This window comes from Chenopodium album, chromosome 23 (assembly GCF_948465745.1).
Source record: "Chenopodium album chromosome 23, dcCheAlbu1.1, whole genome shotgun sequence".
Lineage (NCBI taxonomy): Eukaryota > Viridiplantae > Streptophyta > Magnoliopsida > Caryophyllales > Amaranthaceae > Chenopodium > Chenopodium album.
In genome coordinates, this window is record NC_137856.1 from 20855194 (window position 1) to 20876601 (window position 21408).

Consider the following 21408-nt stretch of genomic DNA (forward strand, 5'->3'; position numbering starts at 1 on the left):
TATAGGTAGTATGGCAGCTTCTCTAATTTGCATTTATGTTTGACAGGATCTCTTGATGGGAATGCTGAAATCAGCACTGTTGAATCTCCAACTGCTTCCACTGTTGTAGGTTTTGGTATTACGTCTGCGTCAACATTGGAATCAAGTTCAAAAGAAGCTGAACCTTCTCATGGTATGTCTGAAAACATGTACTCGTTAAGTAACTCATAAGAATTTTATTTATTTTTTTTCTCTTTTTTCCCATGCCTGGAATGGTGACTATTCTGCCAGTACTACTATGAGTTTTGCATGATTTAGCTGTTTGTATTCTAATTTTGCAGGGCTTGATGATGCCAAAGTTGATGCTGCTGATGCTCCTAAAGTATCCCATACTGTGGAAGCGCCTAGTTTAGAATTAAAAGTGGAGTACTCTATTGCAGCTCCTACTCTAAAGTTTAAAGTGGAGGAATCTCGTGGTATGTCTGGAACATGATTTTTGACTTCTTTTTCTATTCTGTTCCAACTTATGTTATTTACGATTCATATTAGATATTCCTTTATAAGTGGGACAGATGTATTAATTTTCCTTAATAATCAGTTTATAATTAAGAAAAGTATTTTTGATCCATCATAGTTCTGTAATTTTGTTTTCACTTTACAGAGGCTGAAGTGGACAATGCTGAACATAATGTCTGTGATCCAGAGTCTGATGCTATAGCAACATCACCTTTAGAATTGGCTAAACATAAAGAAGAATTACATGGTTTGTCTAAAACACAATTTAATTTTGTTACATGGTTTGTCTAAAACACTATTTAATTTTGTTACATGGTTTGTCTGTTGTCTTTTTTTCTTTATTTTGAATTTTTGTTTGACATTGCTGAATTGCTGATCTTTCTGTAATAATGACAACTCCTGGTAGTTTCCAGCAAATCAATTATGTTAATTTGACCATATTGTCTAATATCTTACTAAAAACGCAAGGGAATTGTGATTTTAACATAGCTATGATGCTGGTATTGCTCTTCGGGACCCAAGTTAAACTAACTAGGAAAGATTGCTAAACACAAGTTTAGAGGGTTTCGAATTGTGTGAACGAGGAAATAAGGGTAAACTGATATTAGAATTAGTTTTCTATTGGAACTTATCTTTCATATATATACTTCCTCTGTTTTTTAATACTTGCAAGTTGCAACACTTACCTAAATGGAAATGTCACAATACTTTAGACTGCCGTAAGAGAAGTGAAGTAATTTATCTTTCTTTTTGGCAGGATCTGATGGTGGCAATGCTGAAATTGATAATGTTGATGCTCCTACACTTTCTCATGTTGTCAGTTTTGAAACGGTGACAGCTAGCTTGGACTCGACGGAAGAGTGTCACAGTAAGTGCAACAAAATCACTTTGATGTAGTTTTTGGCATCTATTGGTTATGATGCTTTGGACTTACCACAATCACAGCATTATTTAAAAAGGTAATGCTGAACTTGCTGATGTTGATGCTTTGAAATTTTTCATTCACTTTTGCAGTACCTGATGTAGGCAAAGCTGAGCTTGATGATGTTGATGCTCCTACGGCTTCTCATGTTGTCAGTAATGAAAATGTGGCAGCTTCTAATTTGGAATCGACAGAAGATTATCGTGGTTAGTTCAACAATATATGTATCATTAAAATTATAGTCTATAACTCCGTATGTGGTGTTGAGGCAATACATATCCTGCGATAGACTAGGTAAATTCAATGTAAACTAATAGAACAGTAGAATAGAGGAAAGCTTGAGATTTGTTTGATTGATTAATGGAGAATAACGGCTACAAAGTCTATAGCTAAAGGTTAAGCCTTGGAGAACACTACTTCTAAATTACTCTAAAATGAACTACACAAATCACATATGCCATTCTAATTCATTGCTATTCTATTTATACTCAGCTTCCCTCCTACAAGGAATCTCACATTTAATTGAATTTGTCTTGTACTGCTGCCAAAAACAGAACAGCACACCACAGCACCCACACCAGTACACCACTCTCCATAGTGGTTGCCTTTTGTCCTGTTCTCTCAAGGGTCTGCTATTGTTGTCTATTTTGCTCCTTGCTCTGCTGGCGCTTCTTTCTTCTTTCATACACTCTGATTGTTGGTGTTGTGAGTGCGTTCCTTCGGTCTATTGCATATCCCTTTACATTGCTTTGGTTACCCTGTGTCGGTTGTTTTATAATGCTTTGAAATTACCACAATCACAGCATTGTTTAAAAAAGCGTGCAGTTGTTCTGTCACAATATTTCTTTTTAAAAAAATCACTGAACAATCAGACTTAACTGTAAATTATAAAATGAGTGATTAAGAGCCTAAAAGCTATACACATGTAAGAGAGAGCTATAAATAAAAGAGATTACTGGTATAAATTATAAGAAAGTAAGGATAAGTAAATACTTAAACTACTGTAAAATTTTGGAAGCCGTAATAGAAGTGGAGAAATTTGTCAATTGTTTTTGCAGGACCTGATGGTGGCAATGCTGAACTTGATGATGTTGATGCTCCTATGGCTTCTCATGTTGTCAGTCATGAAACTCTGTCAGCTTCATGTTTGGAGACGACAGAAGATTGTCATGGTAAGTTCAACTGTATACTTACATGTTATTTAAATTACAGTCTATAACTCAATGTTTGAGGACTTGTGGCAGTCATATCACTTTTATGTTGTGTTGGCAACCCTGTTTAGGTTGGTTTAGAATGCTTTGAAATCAACACAATCACAGCATTGTTTAAAAAGGCGCACAGTATTTTCTGCACAATTTTTTTTAAAGCCGCTGAAGGATCAAACTTAAGTGTAGAGTAAAAATTGACTGATTGAGAGGTTTGCAAATGTAAGAGAGAGCTATGAATAAAACAGATTACTAGGATACAATATAAGAAAATAATAATAAATAATGCTTTAACTAATGTAAATTTCTGAAAGTCGTAATAGAACTGGGAAAATTTGTCATTCGTTTTTGCAGTACCTGATGGCGGCAATGCTGAACTTGATGATGTTGATGCTCCTACGGATTCTCATGTTGTGAGTCATGATACTGTGGTAGCTTCAAGTTTGGAGACGACAGAAGATTGTTGTGGTAAGTTCAACAATATAGTTACGCATTTTGAAATTTCAGTCTATGACTCTATATTTGACGGGTTTAGGCAGTACATATCACTTTCATGTTGCTTTTGGCAACCCCACGTCAGTTGGTATATAATACTTCTAAATTGCAACTATTACTGAATTGTTTTAACTTTTAATACATTTTGTTTACCGTTAATTTTTAATATATATTTTTCTAAAAAAGTTAAATTTCACTCTCTTCAATGAATTGCTGAAAGGCTCTGAAAGACCAGACTTGACTATATAGAAAAATATTGATTAATTGAGAAATAAACAGAAGTAAGAGTGTTATATAGTAAATTGTAAGATTTTAAACTATCACATCATTGTTTTAAAAGGCACACTGCTTTTATTCACTGTTCATATATTTTTTTTTTTTTTTTGCTGTTTCATTCTCTGTAACGAGTTGCAAAAAGGCGATGTTGGACCATACATAACTTATTGAAAATTAAACAAAAGTAAAAGAGTGTTATGAAAGAAAGAAATCATTGGGATAAATTTTTGGGATGGAGAATTAATGACAATTGTGTACTTTAACCTATGTTACTTGGACTCGGGTACCCATGTCCGACACAAATACGTGTCAAAGTGTCCGACCCGGCTATTTTGTGAAAAAATTCCATGATTATGAACTAAAATGAAGTGTCTAAGTGTCCCACCCATGTCCGAGTGTCGAGGGTACGACACGGGTACGTGAGGTCAAATGAAGAGTCCGAGTAACATAGACTTTAACTTGAAGGTAACTATTATTACTTGTTTATATTTTGGAATACCATAAGAGAAGTGGAGTAAATTTGAGTTTCTTTTTTGCGGGACCTAATGGTGGCAATGCTGAACTTCGTGATGTCGATGCTCCTACAGCTTCTCATGATGTCGGTATACAAACTGTGGCAGCTTCAAGTTTTGAGGCAACAGATGAGTGTCATAGTAAGTTAAACAATTTTAAATATGCATCATTGAAAATGCTCTCTATAGTTTGAGGAGTTGAGGTAATCCATATCACTTTCATGTTGCTTTTGGCATCAATTTGTTTGTTTATAATGCTTTGAAATAACCACTATTACAGCATTGTTTACAAATTAAGTTATAAGAGGTATACAGATGTAAGAGAGTTAAATGAATGAAAGATAATATTGGAATAATATATAAGAAAGTAATGATAAGTATATAAAATTTAGGAAAGGTGTATTAAAAGTGGAGAAATTTGTTGTTCGTATTTGCAGGACCTGATGTTGTCAATGCTGAGCTTAATGATGTTGATGCTCCTACGGCTTCCCATGCTGTCTGTCATGAAATTGTGATAGCTCCAAGTTTGGAGACAACCGAAATTTGTCATGGTAAGTTCCACAATATAAATATAGGCGTAATTTAAAGTAAAGTTTATAACTCTATAGTTGAGGAGTGGAGGCATTACTTATCACTTTCATGTTGCTTTTGGCTACCCTTTGTCGATTGGTATATAATACTCTGAAATTGCAACTATCACAGTATTGTTTTAAAAGGTGCACAGGTTTTCTTTCACTGTTTATTGCTTTATTTTATAGTTAATATTTTATTCTTAAAAAATCAAGTTTCACTCTTTGCAACGAGTTGCAAAAAGTCATAGAAGTATCAGACTTAACTATATACTAAAACTAAAACATTGATTAATTGAGAAATAAACAGAAGTACGAGAGGGTTGTGAAAAAAAGAAATTACTGGGATAACATATGGGATGTAAAAGAGATGATAATATTTACTTTAACTTGAAGGTAAGGAAAGCCATAAAAGAAGTGGAGTAATTGTCTTTTCTTTTTGCAGGACCTGATGGTGATAATTCTGAACTTGATGGTGTTGTTGCTCCTACAACATCTCATATTGTCGGTATTGAAACTATGGCAGGTTCAAGTTTGGAGTCGGCTGAAGGCTCTTGTAGTAAGTTCAAATATTAAGATACACATCTCTAATATGTAGTCTGTATTTGAGGAGTTGAGGCAGTCAATAATTTCATTCATGTTTCTTTTGCCAACCCTTTGTCGGTTTGTATATTATTCTCTGACATTGTAACCATCACAGCATTTTTTTTAAGAGTGCACAGCTTTTCTTCACTGTTTATTTTATTTTATTTTATTTTAAATTTTTTAGTTAAGTTTCACTCCGTATGATTAGTTGCGTAAAGGCACTTAAGGAACATACTCAACTGTGTTGTAAAATGTTGATTAATTAAGAAATAAATAGAAGAGAGTGAAATGAAAGAATGTAATTACTGGGATAAAATATGAGATGTAAAATTGATGACAATTTGAAATTTTAAGTTAATGGTAATTAAATTATTATTATTTTTTTTGAAAGCCATTAGTGGAACTTTCTATTTTGCAGTACCTGATGGTGGCCATGGTGAACTAGATGATGTTGATGCTTCTACACTTTCTCATGTTGTCAGTTTTGAATCTGCGGCAGCTTCAAGTTTGGAGGTGACAGAAGAGTGTCACAGTAAGTTCAACAATTTAAATTATGCATCACTGAATAATCTATTTTTTGAGGAGTTGTGGGCTTATGGCAGTGCATGTCACAATTATGTTTTTTTTGGCATCAACTAGTTGGTTTGTAATGCTTTGTAATTACCACAATCATAGCAATTTTATTTATTTATTAATTATTATTATTATTTTTTTTGTAAAGAAGCATTGTTTTTCCGTCACAATTTTTTTGTTTTTTTTTTTTAAATTTTTATTTTTTTTTAATTTTTTGTAAACGCTTAAGGATCAGTCATTACTGTAGAGTAAAAAATGAGTTATTTAGAGATATACAGGTGTAAGGCAACATGCTGAATAAATGAGATTACTGGGTTAAATTTTAAGAAAGTAATGATAGCTATATATTTTAACATTTTATATTATATTCAAAATCCTTTATAGAAGTAGAGACATTTATCATTTGTGTTTGCAGGACCTGCTGGCGGTAATGCTGATCTTGAATATGTTGATGTTCCTATAACTTCTCATATTGTCAGTCATGAAACTGTTACAGCTTCACGTTTGAAGTTGACAGAAGATTGTCGTGGTAAGTTCAATCATAGATTTTTGCATCGTTGAGAATACAGTCTATAACTCTATAATTAAGGAGTTGAGGCAGTACATATCACTTTCATGTTGCGTTTGGCAACCATGTGTCAGTTGGTTTATAATGCTTTGAAATTACAACAATCACAGCATTGTTTATAATGACAGACAGTTTTTCTGTCACAATGTTTTTTTTAGTAGTCAAAGGTGCTGAAGGACAAGACTTAACTGTAGAGTAAAAAATAATTAATTGAGAGGTATACACATAAAAACACGTAAGATAGAGCTATGAGTAAAAGAGATTAATGGGATTATATATACAAATGTAATGATAATTAAATACTTTAAGCAATGTAAAATGTATTGAAACCGTAATAGAAGTGGACAAATTGGTAATTTGTTTCTGCAGGACCTGATGGTGGCAAAACTGAGCTTGATGATGTTGATGCTCCTACAGCTTCTCATGTTGTTAGTCATGAAAATGTGGCAGCTTCAAATTTAAAATCGACAGAAGATTGTTGCGGTTAGTTCAACAATATATTTACGCATCATAGAAATTATAGTCCATAACTCTATGTTTGAGGTGTTGGGCAATAGTGCAATACATATCATTTTGTATGGCGTTTGGCTGCCCTGTGTCGGTTGTTTTATAATGCTTTTAATTTGCCGTAATCACAGCATTGTTTAAAAACAGCACAGTTTTTCTGTTACAATCTTTTTTTTTTAAAAAAAAAATCACTGAAGGATCAGACTGAACTGTTGGTTAAAAACTGAGTGATTGAGAGGTATACACATGTAAGATAGAGATATGAAATTATGAATTAATTAGATTACTGGTATAAAATATTAATAAGTAAATACTTATATTAATGTAAAATTTTGGAAACTGTAATAGAAGTGGAGAAATGTGTCATTTGTTTTTTTGCAGGACCTGTTGGTGGCAATGCTGAATTTGATGATGTTGACGCTCCTATGGCTTCTCATGTTGTCAGTCATGAAACTGTGGCAGCTTCAAGTTTGGAGATGACAGAAGATTGTCATGGTAAGCTCAATAATATATTTACACGTCATCTAAATTACAGTCTATGACTCTGTGATTGAGGAGTTGAGGCAGTACATATCACTTTCATGTTTTGTTGGCAACCCTGTACCGGTTGGTTTAGAATGGTTTGAAATTAACACAATCACCGCATTATTCAAAAAGGCACACAGTTTTTCTGTCATGTTTTTTATTTTTTATTTTTTATTTTTTATTTTTAAATGGTGCTAAAGGATCAGACTTGAGCGTAGAGTAAAATATGAGTGATTGAGAGGTGAACAAATGTAAAAGTGAGCTATGAATAAAAGAGAATACTAGGATAAAATATACGAAAGTAATGATAAATTAGTTCTTTAACTAATGTAAATTTTCTTAAAGGCGTAATTGTAGTGGGGGAATTTCTCATTAGTTATTGCGGGATCTATTGATGGCAATGCTGAACTTGGTGATGTTGATGTTCCTATGGCTTCTCATGTTGTAGGTCATGAAACTGTGGTAGCTTCAAGTTTGGAGGCGACAGAAGATTGTCGTGGTAAGTTCAACTATATAGTTATGTATCATTGAAATTACAGTCTATAACTCTTATGATTGATGAGTTGTTGCAGACTTGCAGTACATATCACTTTCATGTTTTGTTTGGCAGCCCTGTGTTTGTTGGTTTGTAATGCTTTGAAGTTAACACAACTACAGCATCCCACTTCTTCTGTCATGATATGTTTTTTCATTTTTAAATAGGCGCTGATGGATCTGACTTAAAATTAGAGAGAAAAATGAATGATTGAGAGGTATATACAAATGTAATAGAGCTATGAGTAAAAGAGATTATTAAGATAAAATATAAGAAAGTAATGATAAGTTAAAACTTTAATTAATGTTAAATTTCGGTAAGCCGTAGTAGAAGTTGAGAAATCCGCCTTTCGTTTTTGCAGTGCCTGATGGCGAAAATGCTAAACTTGATGATGCTAATTCTCCTACGGCTTCTCAGATTTGTATTCATGAAACTGTGGCAGTTTCAGGTTCGGAGTCAACAGAAGATCGTCGTGGTAAGCTCAATAATATACTTACGTATAACTGACATTATGTTATGCAACTGTTTTGAGGAGCTGAGGCAGTGCATATCACTTTCATGTTGTATTTGGCAACCCTGTGTTGGTTTATAATGCTTTGAAATTGCTACAATCACAACAATGTTTAAAAAGGTTCTCAGTTCTTCTGCCACATTATTTTTTTATTTTATTTATTTATTTTTTTTGTATGAGGCGCTGAAGGATTAGACTTAACTGTAGAGTAAAAAATATGTGATTGAGAGGTATACACATCAGCTATGAAATAAAATAGATTGCTGGTTTAAAATAAAAGAAAGTAATGACAGGTACATACTTTAACTAATGCAAAATTTTTTAAACTCGTAATATAAGTGGAGAAATTTGTCAATTGTTTTTGCAGGACCTAATGCCGACAATGCTGAACTTGATGCTGTTGCTCCTATGGCTTTTCGAATTATTAGTCATGAAACTGTGGCAACTTTAAGTTTGGAGTCAAAAGAAGATTGTCGTGGTATTTTCCAACTATATATTTACGCATCATTGGATACTTTCGTAACTTTTTATTTGTGGAGTTGAGGCAGTACATATCATTTTCATGTTGCTTTTAGCATCCTCATTATTATAAACAGTGCTCGGTTTTTCTTTTACTGTTTTTTTTATTCCTTTTACTTTTTTTAAAAAAAAAAATTTAATTTAATTTTTAATTTTTATTTTTTTTCACTCTCTGCAATTAGTTGCAGAATGGCGCCAAAATAAAGGACATCTTTCCTTTCACAATTTTTTTTGTGTTGCAAAAAGGGAGTATCAGACTAATCTGTATAGTAAAAATTTAGTTATTGAGAGTTAGACAGATAGAAGAGAGTTAAGAAATGAGATGGGAATGTAATGATAAGTTGTTACATCAACTAGACTTTATTTTTTATTTATTAAATTATTATTATTATTATTATTATTATTATTTTTTTTTTTTTTTTTTTTTAATTTTTTTGTTTTTCATTTATTTATTTATTTGGGATAGCCATAGTAGAAGTGGAGTAATTTGTCGTTCATTTCTGCAGGACCTGATGGTCGCAATCCTGAACTTCGTGATGTTGATGCTCCCCCAATGTCTCGTATAGTTGGTTGTAAAACTGTGACGGCTTCAAGTTTGGATTCAAAAGATGAGTGTCATGGTAAGTTTAACAATTTAGTTGCACATCACTGAAAATACACTATACTTCATGAAGCCCCCATTTCACTTTCATGTTGATTTTAGCAATATTCTTTTTTTTTTTAATTTAGATTTATTTATTTTTCATACAAAAAATTAAGTGCCACTCTTTAAAGTATGTAGCCAAAAGGCGGTAAAGGATCAGACTTAATTGTAGAGTATTGAGATTTTCGATTGTCTAACGGAAGTAAGAATGTTAAGAACAACAGAGACTACTAGGATGGTAAATAAGAAGTAAACTAATGGTAAGCTTTTAATTTAACTTTAAAATCGAGTTTTTTTTATAAGGCATAATAAAATTGGAGTAATTTTTCTTTTTCAGGTCCTGATGTTGGCAATGCTGAACTTGATGGTGTTGATGCTCCTGCAGCTTCTCATGCTGACGGTTTTGAATCTGTGGCTGCATCAGGTTTGGAGTTGAAAGAAGAATGTAATGGTAAGTGCAACAATTTAGTTACACGACACTAAAAATATACTCTATACTTGAGACTACTAGTATGGTAAATGAGAAGTAAAACTAATGATAAGCTTTTAATTGTACTTGAAAATCGTTTTTTTTATAAGGCATAATAGAATTGGAGTAATTTTTCTTTTTCAGGACCTGATGTTGGCAATGCTGAACTTTCTGGTGTTGATGCTCCTACAGCCTGTCATGCTGACGGTTTTGAATCTGTGGCTGAATCAGGTTTGGAGTCGAAAGAAGAATGTAATGGTAAGTTCAACAATTTTGTTACACGACACTAAATTACACTCTATACTTGAGACTATTAGGATGGTTAATGAGGAGTAAGACTAATCATAAGCATTTGATTTAACTTGAAATTCGATTTATTTTATAAGGCATAATAGAATTGGAGAAATTTTTCTTTTTCAGGGCCTGATGGTGGCAATGCTGAACTTGATAATGTTGATGCTCCTACAGCTTCTCATGCTGATGGTTTTGAATCAGTGGATGCATCAGGTTTGGAGTTGAAAGAAGAATGTAATGGTAAGTTCAACAATTTAGTTACAGGACACTAAAAATACGTTCTATACTTGAGACTACTAGGATGGTAAATGAGAAGCAAAACTAATGATAAGCTTTTAACTTAACTTGATTTTTTTATTTTATTTTATTTATTTATTTTTTATAAGTCATAGTATTATTGGAGTAATTTTTCTTTTTTAGGCCCTGATGGTGGCAACGCTGAACTTGATGGTGTTGATGCTCCTACGGCTTCACATGCGGACGGTTTTGAATCTGTGGCTACTTCAGGTTTGGAGTCGAAAGAAGAATGTAATGGTAAGTTCAACAATTTAGTTACACAACACTAAAAATACGCTCTACACTTGAGGCAATATGTATCACTTTCATGTTGCTTTTGGCAACACTTGGTTGGTTTATCTTGCTCTAACATCATTTCAGTGTTTAAAAAGGCATCTAGGTTTTCATTCACTTATTTTTAAAAAGGCATCTAGGTTTGGAGTCGAAAGAAGAATGTAATGGTAAGTTCAACAATTTAGAATATGCACAAAATATAACTCAACACCTATACAACAAGTACTAGTTTGGCAATGAAATAATCATATGTGCATATTCTCATAGTTGAATGTGCATAATGTTTACATAGAATATGTATAATTTTTTTTAAAAAAATGTATAAATATATTTTGATTGGCCGAAAAAAGCATGATAAACGATGAGCACTAATATTGAGCATAATCTACAAATTAGATGTACGAGCAAGCTAATTTTTAATTATATCAAAATGTCTATGGCTATCTTAGTAGGCTACCTTATCCACTCTCAAATCAACTCTTGCATCTCAATACAGCTCACTAATTTTGTTCAATTGAATGTTGTAATCATCAATAAGATTAAGCTGAAATTTATTGTTAAAAAAATGAGCACATATGCTATGATTTTTGGAGAGTGAAAACATGTAGAAGGAAGAGAGAGAAAAGAACAAGAGTATGTCAATTAAAAGTGCACCTAGAGTAGTGAAAATTTGGGGATGAAATTGGTGCAGCTTGATTAAAAGGAAGATTATGAATTAATGGGAGCTATGGAGATCAATCCTCTGACGATATTCAGTATAGTGGTGAGGAAGATGAAGTAAAAAAATATTATTTTGTTTTTAATATCAGCCGTTAGATTGTTTCATATGAATGGCTAAGATCCCTTTTCATCTTTCTCGTTTTCTACTAAATGTACATTATTTTCTTTTGACCTGTTACTTTCTTTGAAGTTTCTAGGAAAAACGAAAATTTATGCACTTTATGCACAAAAAATTTGCGCCATGAATTTCGGTCAAATTTGTTTGCACATTTTGTTCAATTATTATGCACATTGAGTGAAAATTTATGTACAAAAAATCCTTCTCATTTTTAAAAACTTCTCATTTGATTCTAAATTTAGAACATGTGAGTAAAAAATTAGAAAATATGATTTATGAAATTTAGAACATGTGAGTCAATTTAACACCTGATATAGAATAAAAAATATGTGAGTAAAAATTTAGAATATACGAGTAAAAATTAGAACATACGAGTAAAAATTAGAACATACTACCTCCGTTTCTTTTTAGTTGACACGTATTCCTTTTTAGGAAGTTTTTTTTTAGTTGACACGTTTCCTTTTGGGGTAAATTTTTTACCTTGCATTTACAAGGTACCCCACTTGCTTTTTCATTCTCTCTCACTCTCTCTCCTCTCCTTAATATGTGTGCCTAAATCAAACGCGTCAACTAAATAAAAACGGAGGAAGTATGCTTTAAAATCTAGAACATATGATTAAAAATCTTAGAACACGTGATTTAAAATTAAAAACATATAAGTTAAAATTTTGGAACAATTTATTTTAAATTTATTACATTTGATACAACTAATCTATGGTAGAACATGTGACTAGTAATTAGAGGATCTGATTTAATTTGGAACACTTGAGTAATAATTTTGAACACCAGATTTTAAATTTAGAATATACGAGAAAATTTAGAACATAAAAAGTGTTCTTACATAACAAAAGGGCTCACACATAAAGGAGGGGTTCTCATGAGAGTCGTGTGATTTGTATTTTGGCAGTACCTAATGGTGGCAACGATGAACTTCATGATGTTGATGCTCCTACAGATAATTTGGCAGCTTCAAGTTTGGGGTCGACAGAAGAGTGTCATGGTAAGTTCAATTATTTTGTTATGCATCACTTCACACTTGTGTAGTTGAGTCAGTCTATATTTTTTTCTTGTTGGCTTTGGCAAGCCTTGGTTGGTTTATGCTATTAAATTTCGCAGCAGTGTTTAAAAAGTACATAGCTTTTCTTGTACACTTATTTTATTCATAAATTTAGTGCGATTCTCTTTAACTAATTGCAGCAAGGCAGTGAAGACTTTACTGTAGGGTGAAAAATTGATTTATTGAGAGAATAAACAGAAGAGTGTGTTACGAATGACAGAGAATAATTTAAGATCTGAGAAGGAATAGTAATGATAAGTTCGTATTGTCTTTTTTTTTGGGTTAGCCATAATAGAAGTGGAGTATTCTCTTTCGTTTCAGCAGGACCTGATGGTGGCACTACTGAACTTCATGATGTTGATGCTTCTTCAGCTTCTCAGGCTATTGGTTTTGGTACTTTGGCAGCTTCAAACTTGGAGTCAAAAGAAGAGCGTGAAGGTAAGTTCAACAACTTAGTTACTTATTACTGAAAATTCACTCTATACTGCAGGCAGTCCATATCACTTTCATGTTAATATTGCAACACTAGGTGTTTTTTTGCTTTGAAATTACAAACATCATAGCTTTTACATATGCGCACTTTTTTTGTTTAGATATTTATGCATGAGTTTTCTTTTTGGTTTTTATATATATAAAAAAATATTATATGCGAGTCTTTTGAACAGTAAGAAATCGAGTGATTGAGTGATAAACAGAAATAAGAGTGTTTTGAACAAGAGGGATTATTGAGATAATGAATGAGAAATAGTAAAAAGTTGGTACTTTAAAGTAATTTTTTTTCCCCTTTTTGCAGGACCAGATGGTGGCCATGATGAAGTTGGTGGTGCTAATGTTCCTTCAGCTTCTCATGATGTTTGTTTTGAAACTGTGGAAGCTTCAAGGTTGGAGTCAAAAGAAGAGTGTCATGGTAAGTTCAACATTTGGCTACATGTCATTGAAACATTCTGTACTTGAGGAGTTCAGGCAATCCATATTATTTTCACGTTGCTTTTGGCAACACGGGGTTACTCTATATTCCTTTGAAATTACAATGACCACATCATTGTGTAAAAAGGGGTGCGTGCACACACGCATATTTTTATGTTAAGTGGAACTCTTCAATGAGTTGCAATAAGGCGCTGAAGGATCAGTCCAACCGTACAGTAAAAAACAGAGTGATTGAGGGTTAAACAGAAGCAATAGAGTTATGCACGAGGGAGATTACTTTGGGATAAAAAATGAGAAGGAAAAGTAATGATAAGTTGGAGCTTTAACTGGTGTTTTTTATTTATATTTTTTATGGATAAAGCCATAATAGTAGAGTAATTTGAGTGTTCTTTCTGCAGGACCTGATGGTGGCAATGCTAAACTTCATGATGTCGATGCTCCTACAGCTTCTCCTGTTGTCGGTATTCAAACTGTGGCAGCTTCAAGTTTGGACTCAAAAGAGGGGTGTCATGGTAAATTCAACAATTGATTGCCGCATCACTGAAATTACAACCCTCGCAAATTTGCTTAAAAAGGGGCACAACTTTTCACACACACACACACACACACACACACAAAAACCTAGTATTGTCGAGCAATTCCCTGGAACATAAGCTAACATAACAATAAGTTGTTATGTTTTTATGCTTGAAATTATTATTGAATCCTCTTAACAAAACATATTTTTCTTTATCATATTAACAAAAAATGTAGTTTATTGGATAAGACTAGTGTTGAAAATTGAGGTTGGGTGTTTGAGCCTTGTACAAAACCTTACTTCTGATTTGAGTAATGGAAAGCATGAAGTGAAGAAGAGAGGGCCATGTGGAATATAAACATCCTTTGGGATGCTTTTTAATAACTACAGTATAGATTAATGTCTCTTCATTGAGTTGGAAAATGGCACCGAAGGATCCCTATCACCTCAATCGGTCTTGACTCTTGAGCCTTTCTGTACATTGCATTACAAGAGATGCTGAACATGGAGATACCTTTTTAATGTTGGCTGTTTTTCATGTCCTTCAGGTTGTGATGATGGAAATTCTGAACATGATATCAGTGATATATGTAAAGGTTCTGACACTCCAACAACCTCAACTTTGGTATCAACTGATAATGAACCATGTCATGGTATGTCCAACAATATATTCTGCTTTTTAGCTTTCAAAATTGCCACAATCCTCAGTTTGAGCTAAATACATATTCTGTATGATACATGTTTCTATATGTTTTTGACATGTTTGGCTGATGAATCTGACCTTTGTCAATATCCCTTTGAGAGAGCAGAATAACAAATTGGCACTCTAAAACTAATAATGTAATTTGCCCTGCTATTTTAGGGCCTGATGATGGCAAGGCTGATGGTGCTCCAACGGCATCGTGTGCGGTTGATACCGATACTGCAGCAACATCAACGCTGGAATAAAAAACAGAGAGCGCCATGGTATATTTAGATGATATTAACCCAGCATCACTAAATTTGTGTTAGAATTTCCTAGTCACACTTTTTTTTTTGAAGGCTCCTAGTCACACTTTGGCATGCTGTGTTTGTATATTATTAATACTGTCCAGTTAGTTTGTTACTATACATTATTATGCCAACATCTGCTTATTTGCTTGACCAAGATATATGTTTGTTAATTTTGTAGGGAGTGATGATGGAAATGCTGAGCATGAGTTGATGATGCTTCTATATCTTCTGGTTGTTTGACATTGCAGCAGCTTCAGCTCGAGATAACAGTGATGCTATGTTTTTTTTAGTTTTAGTTGAGCATCCCTAAACAATTGCCATTTTTCATCAATGATATTCCATTGAGACTTGGTGTAAATAGATAATTTTATGTGACTTAGCTTCATCAATATATATCTGAAGCTTTTCTACTACCGAGTTAATGTGAGTTAAAGGTCATATTTGTGGACTAAACTTCTATACTTTCACCATTTGGGACCCGAACTTTTTTCTTTCACCGTTTGAGACCTGTGAGAAAGAATTTTAAACAAATAAATTAACTATGGTTAAGCATTGGGACCCACTAATTATTTTGGGTTTAATTTATTTGCAAAGAGAATTTCTATTGGTTACTCCAAAAAAATAAAAAAAAAAATAGAGTAATTGTTTTTAACAAAAAAAAATAAAAAAAAAGGTGCCTTTTCAACTCTCGTTGTTTCCTTCATAATCAACCTCCCTTTGAAGAAAAATTAAAGCTTTGAAGCTGATTTTAGTCAGATAATTAGCGGTATATTAAGCATCTTAATACAAGTAAGTTGTCTAATCTTGTACAAATTTTTTATTTCAATTTTTTTTTTCCTCACTAGTTATCGCGGGGTTTAGGGATTTTTTTTTTTTAAAAAAAATAAAATTATGGGTATTCATGAATTTTGATGCTAAAATTGACAATTAGTGTTGCTATAGTGTTGAATTTATTTGTTTGTTCTTGTATTTGAGAATGTATAATTTTAGTTTGGGGTCAATTTATGCCCAGTCAAATTTATGCTCTGCAATTCTCGAACATGGTATTCCAATTATTATTTATATAGTTTGGCAAAATAACATCCACACCACTAGTAGAATTACCAAGTATATAGTTTTGCTAGAAAAGGTTGAAAGTTAGGCAGCTAGTTTACTACGTTCTCATATTTAATAATTTCAATTATATAATTCATGGATCAATTGAAGAACTACTTAACCATTCCAAACTAAATTAAATGATCGTACAGCGATGCACGGTTTTAGTTACCGAACTAATAACCATACTAACTAATGATTGTATAATGATCAAACACAAATCATTTAACACAACAAAATTGTTCTAATTTCATTAAAATGCAAGGTTCTAATTTCATCAACAAGATTGTATAATAATCAAACATGAATTATTTAACACCACTGTTTTTGTTTTGAAATTTTGGATTGTGGTTTGCTATTTTAGTTTACCGTAAAAAACTGGAACATAGAAGTCTAATTTTTGAAGTAGTTTTTTTTTTATTATTTATTTATTTATTTATTTATTTTTTGTTTTTTTTTTTGTTTTTGTTGCTAAAAAATTATGTAGCTGATGTTCACGATGTTTTTTTTTACAACACCAATTAATGCTCAAGTTGGTTAGTAAATTTTTCAAATGGGTTAAATGGCTTAAAATTTAACCACAGGTCTCTAACGGTGAAAAAAAAAGTCCAGGTCCCAAAAAGTGAAAAGTATAAAACTTTAGTCCCTAATTATTACCTTAACTCGGTTAATATTTACGCTGTTTTAATATTACTTGATTACTGTGGCTATGCGCCTGAGGGGCTTGTGTTCAATTTGCTTAGCATAGTCCCATTTGTCTCGATTAGGTAGGGATCACTAAGCATGATGTGTGGTGGGATGATAAAGGGGATATAAATTATAACAGCCATGGATGGTGGGGCAAGTGAGAATGAGCAAGTTAGAAATTGAATGATAGTTAAAGCGTGGATATATGTCAACCTTAGAGAATAAATAGAATACCCAGGATCTTTGATTATATTCAATCTAATTTCTATAATTTTGTATGCGAAGTACATATAAGGGTGTCTTTTTTGAACCCAAATCAGTCTTAATCATTTAACCTAGAACTAGTTATCTTTTCCATTGTGTTTGTTTTGACCCAAAATTTTAAACTGACAAGCCAAAATTATCAATCTGGTCTTACTTTCAAAAAAATAGTCACGATAAATTGCTAATTATTTTAAAGTATTAAAAAAAAAAAAACCTCATTCTAAATATAAAAAATACGTTTTATGTCCCATATGCTAAAAAACATTTATAACTTAACTATTTTATAGATAAATATCATTAGTGCATGAACCCCTACAATTGGCCTGGTCAATATTCATAACTCAAAGGACGATTATGTGAAAAGCAACTGGCAATTACATTTAGGCCCTGTTCATTTAAGCTGTTTACTTTGTTATTCATAACACATCCCGTAAGCATAAAGAGGATGACCCGATATCTAAGCCCGTAGTTCTCAAAGAACGTGGCGAGGTGTATGCATCCATTCAACCTTGTTTAAAAGCAAGGAATAGTTGGCTCCAAAAAGTAGGAAATGGTTACATTGTTAAAGGAAGGCTCTCAAAGAATTTGTCTATAAATAGCGAAGGATCACTTGGAAAAAGATGTTATCCAAACATCCAACAAAAGCATAGGAGTTTTATTGCTTTATTTGAGCGGGCCAGGCAGATATCAGTAGCTTTTAATAACAGTATTGAATATAACTATTTAAAATATAATCATGAACAAACTTTTAGGATCCCATTAGGTATTTATTTATTTAATTATGTTGTCACATAAGTAGCAATTACACGTGCATTAAATATTCAGCCAACTTAAGACAGTTTTTTTTAGAGCAAGTTAATTATGATTGGTTATATGTCTTTTTTAACTTAAAATAATACATGGCCACTACGGGCGAAATTCTCATCCGGATTCAATTTTTTACCATAGTCCCTGAACTCTTAAGTCATGTTTCATGACCACATGGAGTTAACAATCTTACATATTGTGAATGAGATGTAACCTTAATGGATTTAAAACATGGTTGCCTTTGTCCCTCTTTTTAAAGTCCATGAATGGTTTACAAGTTCGTAAAAAACGTTTTGGCAGCTGCTACGAAGTCTTTTCTCCTATTCAATTCAATGTTAATTCCACATCTTCCTACAATTGCCAAGTAAACATACATACATGCAAAGTTAGGGCCAAATCCTACGATACCTACAATTTGGCGACTTCACTGGAGATTATTCCTAATTAACCATCAATTTGGGTAATTGGTGGACGTGGATGAGACTTAAAGGCTCTTGACATGTATTTTTGCAATTTGACTAAGGCCCCGTTCTTTAGAGCTTCTCTGCTCTGCTCTGCTGAGCCCTGCTCTGCTCTACTCTGCTGAGCCCTACTCTGCTCAAATCAAATCTGCTCTGCTCAAAAGAAATCTGCTCTGCTCTGCTTTGCTTTACTTTGCTCTACTTTCAAATAGTAATTAATAATAACAATAATAATAATTAATATTCAATAACAATAATTAATATTCTATTGATGATAATAATTTATTATTTTAAATAATTATAATAATTATTAATATTAAAAATAATTTTAATTTTGTTAATATTGATAATAATTATTATTTATTAATCATAATAATAATTATCAAAAATAATATTTAATAATTCAAACTATTAAGAATTAATATTTAATAATATTATTAATAATTTCTAATAATTATATCAATTCTTTTAAAAAAACTAGATAATAATAATAACAACTGATAACAATTTCTTTTATAAACATTTGATATTAGAATCAACATGTGTAGAAACATTTTATGTGGGTATTGATTGTTAGTTCATTGAGTTAAATTATTTTTCAAATCTTTCAATACAATTTAAGAATTAAAAAAAAAGAGGTTGTTTTCAAGTAGTACTTTGTATATCATTATTATATTTAGGGTTAAAAATATATGATTAAGACAAATTTATAAGTAAAATCATTATTACTCAATAAATCATATTATTTTTAAATTTTTGTGAAATAAATATAAGTAAACCGTTGTCTTTTATCTTTATACTATTAACATATGTTAAATATGGTACACATATATTTATGTTTTCACTCACCTAAATCAATGGTATATAATAATAATAATGATGATGATGATGATGATGATGATGATGACAACAACAACAACAACAACAACAACAATAATAATAATAATAACAACAACAATAACAATAATAATAACAATAATAATAATAATAATAGTAATAATAGTAATAATAATAATAATTATAATAATAATAATAATAACAACAACAATAACAATAATAAGAACAATAATAATAATAATACTAACAACAACAACAACAATAATAATAATAATAATAATAATAATAATAATAATAAGAACGATAAGAACGATAGATAAGAACAATAATAATAATAATAATAATAATAATAATAATAACAACAACAATAATAATAATAATAATAACAATAATAATAATAATAATAATAACAACAACAATAAGAACAACAACAACAACAACAACAAGATTAATAATATTATTAATAATAATGTTGAAATCTGCTCTGCTGAGCTCGGCTCTGCTCTGCTATCCTGAAATCTGCTTTACTCTGCTCTGCTGAAATTTAATCTGCTCTGCTTGGATGATCCCTGCTCTACCTAGAAGCTCAATAGAACAGGATCCAACATTGTCACTAATGCATCCAATGTTGCCACACAAATACGTTTTTATGTATGTGGCTAGCTAGCTCCAGAGATTCATTCTTTGCCAATCCCAAAAGCTCATGGAAATAAGGATTCGTGTTAGTTTTCATATCCGTCACCAAGCTTGGAGTCAGCATCAGTATGCATATGGCCTAAAAAGGTACCTTAAGACACCTTAATAATAAGTCCACCTAGTGACGAAGCCAGGAAAATTTTTTTTTTTTTTTTTTTTTTGGACATTGGATAAAGCAAATTAATACATAATTGATGAAGAACTTGTACAATACGAAATTTAAAAGGTAGCTGCATCCTTACCTAGTGTTTTGGGTGTTTTTGTCCCTCGGGAGAGTTACAACTCGAAGACTGGTCCGGTGCGGCCTGTACCTGCAAAACGAACGGAGACACCGGTTGGGTGGTGCTCCGCCTCCGACGATCAAGTTAGTAACTTGAAGGGAGAGAAAAAGGTGCGGAAATTTAGGTGGGTATCTGCTCGGATTCCAAGCTCAGATGTCTCTATCAAAGGGACAGTTTGCAATAAATGGTAAAACGTGCCCTCCAAAAGAGGGGAATCTCCCTATTTATAGGGTCATCGGGATTTGTGCCCCTGATTAGGGTACTGAGCCCTAATCATTGGTGGGCTGCGCCGCATTGCGACTTTCTCAGGAGTTGGGTCTGAAGGCCGCCATTTTCCCCCAAGTTTCTGGAGTGACATGTGTCAAGCAGGGATAGGTCCACTTTGGACCACCTTGGGACTGACACGTGTCACGCTCCGATTGGTGGTAATTTTACCGCCAAAAAGTAACTGTTCACCTTCTGAGTAAATTACGGGAATGCCCCCGATATTACCCTCTATATATAGCCGTTTACCCTCATAATTTTTGTACGTTCACAAAAATTTTCGAGACAAAAATTTGAGAGAGCAGAAGTCATCCGTCTGAGTCAAGTGCAAGTTAGGAAAACTCATTCTCGTCAACCCAACCGGACCCGTCTACCTTCAGATATCAAATCTAAAGGTACCGTCTCTGTCTCTCTCAGCTCTTTTCATTTTACACCGCTTGTACATATTTCTTGCAATAAATGGATGCATCACCAACACACACGACACAGTCTAGGTTAGAGTCCAGCCGGTCACCAGGGACGGCTGAGTCTAGGACTGGGAGTGCCGTCTCGGGGTGTTGGGACCACCCTTTTGCTTGGATTCCGACCATTTACGTGTCTGTGTAGGACACAATGGCTTTTATAATGCAGACGGCCCCTGATCCAGAGTATAGGAGCGAGGGCTCAGGCGGCCAAACGCCTGAGGGAGAAGCGTCTGGCCAAGGACACCAGACGGCTCCGGATAGATCCCCTCCACGTGGCCCTCCAACTCCTGCAGATTCCTTCTTGGATGAGTGCAACCAAGGCGGCGATGAGGCCGTCTCAGCTCCTTCTTCCCAACATAAGGAGGAGACGGAGAGCGGCAGCTCCGCCTCCTCTTCTGAAAGCAGTGACGACTAGGGATGGCAACGGGTCGGATCTGGACCGGGTCC

General features: G+C 33.0%; 1 protein-coding gene across 6 annotated transcripts in view; it reads left to right on the top strand.

The window, feature by feature from the left end:
- The window catches only part of LOC145606677 (uncharacterized), a 39406-nt gene extending 23848 nt beyond the window's left edge, over positions 1 to 15558 (top strand). The window contains exons 33-61 of one of the 6 annotated variants that reach the window (XM_081662490.1): positions 47 to 172; positions 321 to 455; positions 641 to 742; positions 1253 to 1363; positions 1510 to 1623; positions 2476 to 2589; positions 2977 to 3090; positions 3981 to 4046; positions 4343 to 4456; positions 4920 to 5033; positions 5478 to 5591; positions 6048 to 6161; positions 6570 to 6683; positions 7089 to 7202; positions 7681 to 7731; positions 8129 to 8242; positions 8646 to 8756; positions 9304 to 9417; positions 9778 to 9891; positions 10054 to 10167; positions 10330 to 10443; positions 10624 to 10737; positions 12519 to 12611; positions 12990 to 13106; positions 13462 to 13575; positions 13994 to 14107; positions 14661 to 14765; positions 14975 to 15078; positions 15284 to 15558. In XM_081662490.1, coding sequence (XP_081518616.1) covers positions 47 to 172; positions 321 to 455; positions 641 to 742; positions 1253 to 1363; positions 1510 to 1623; positions 2476 to 2589; positions 2977 to 3090; positions 3981 to 4046; positions 4343 to 4456; positions 4920 to 5033; positions 5478 to 5591; positions 6048 to 6161; positions 6570 to 6683; positions 7089 to 7202; positions 7681 to 7731; positions 8129 to 8242; positions 8646 to 8756; positions 9304 to 9417; positions 9778 to 9891; positions 10054 to 10167; positions 10330 to 10443; positions 10624 to 10737; positions 12519 to 12611; positions 12990 to 13106; positions 13462 to 13575; positions 13994 to 14107; positions 14661 to 14765; positions 14975 to 15060 — 3041 coding nt within the window. In that variant the 3' untranslated portion in view covers positions 15061 to 15078; positions 15284 to 15558. The remainder of the gene's footprint in view (positions 1 to 46; positions 173 to 320; positions 456 to 640; positions 743 to 1252; positions 1364 to 1509; positions 1624 to 2475; positions 2590 to 2976; positions 3091 to 3980; positions 4047 to 4342; positions 4457 to 4919; positions 5034 to 5477; positions 5592 to 6047; positions 6162 to 6569; positions 6684 to 7088; positions 7203 to 7680; positions 7732 to 8128; positions 8243 to 8645; positions 8757 to 9303; positions 9418 to 9777; positions 9892 to 10053; positions 10168 to 10329; positions 10444 to 10623; positions 10738 to 12518; positions 12612 to 12989; positions 13107 to 13461; positions 13576 to 13993; positions 14108 to 14660; positions 14766 to 14974; positions 15079 to 15283) is intronic. The other 5 variants (XM_081662491.1, XM_081662493.1, XM_081662492.1 and 2 more) reach the window with 5 other exon arrangements.
- The last annotated feature ends 5850 nt before the right edge of the window (positions 15559 to 21408 follow it).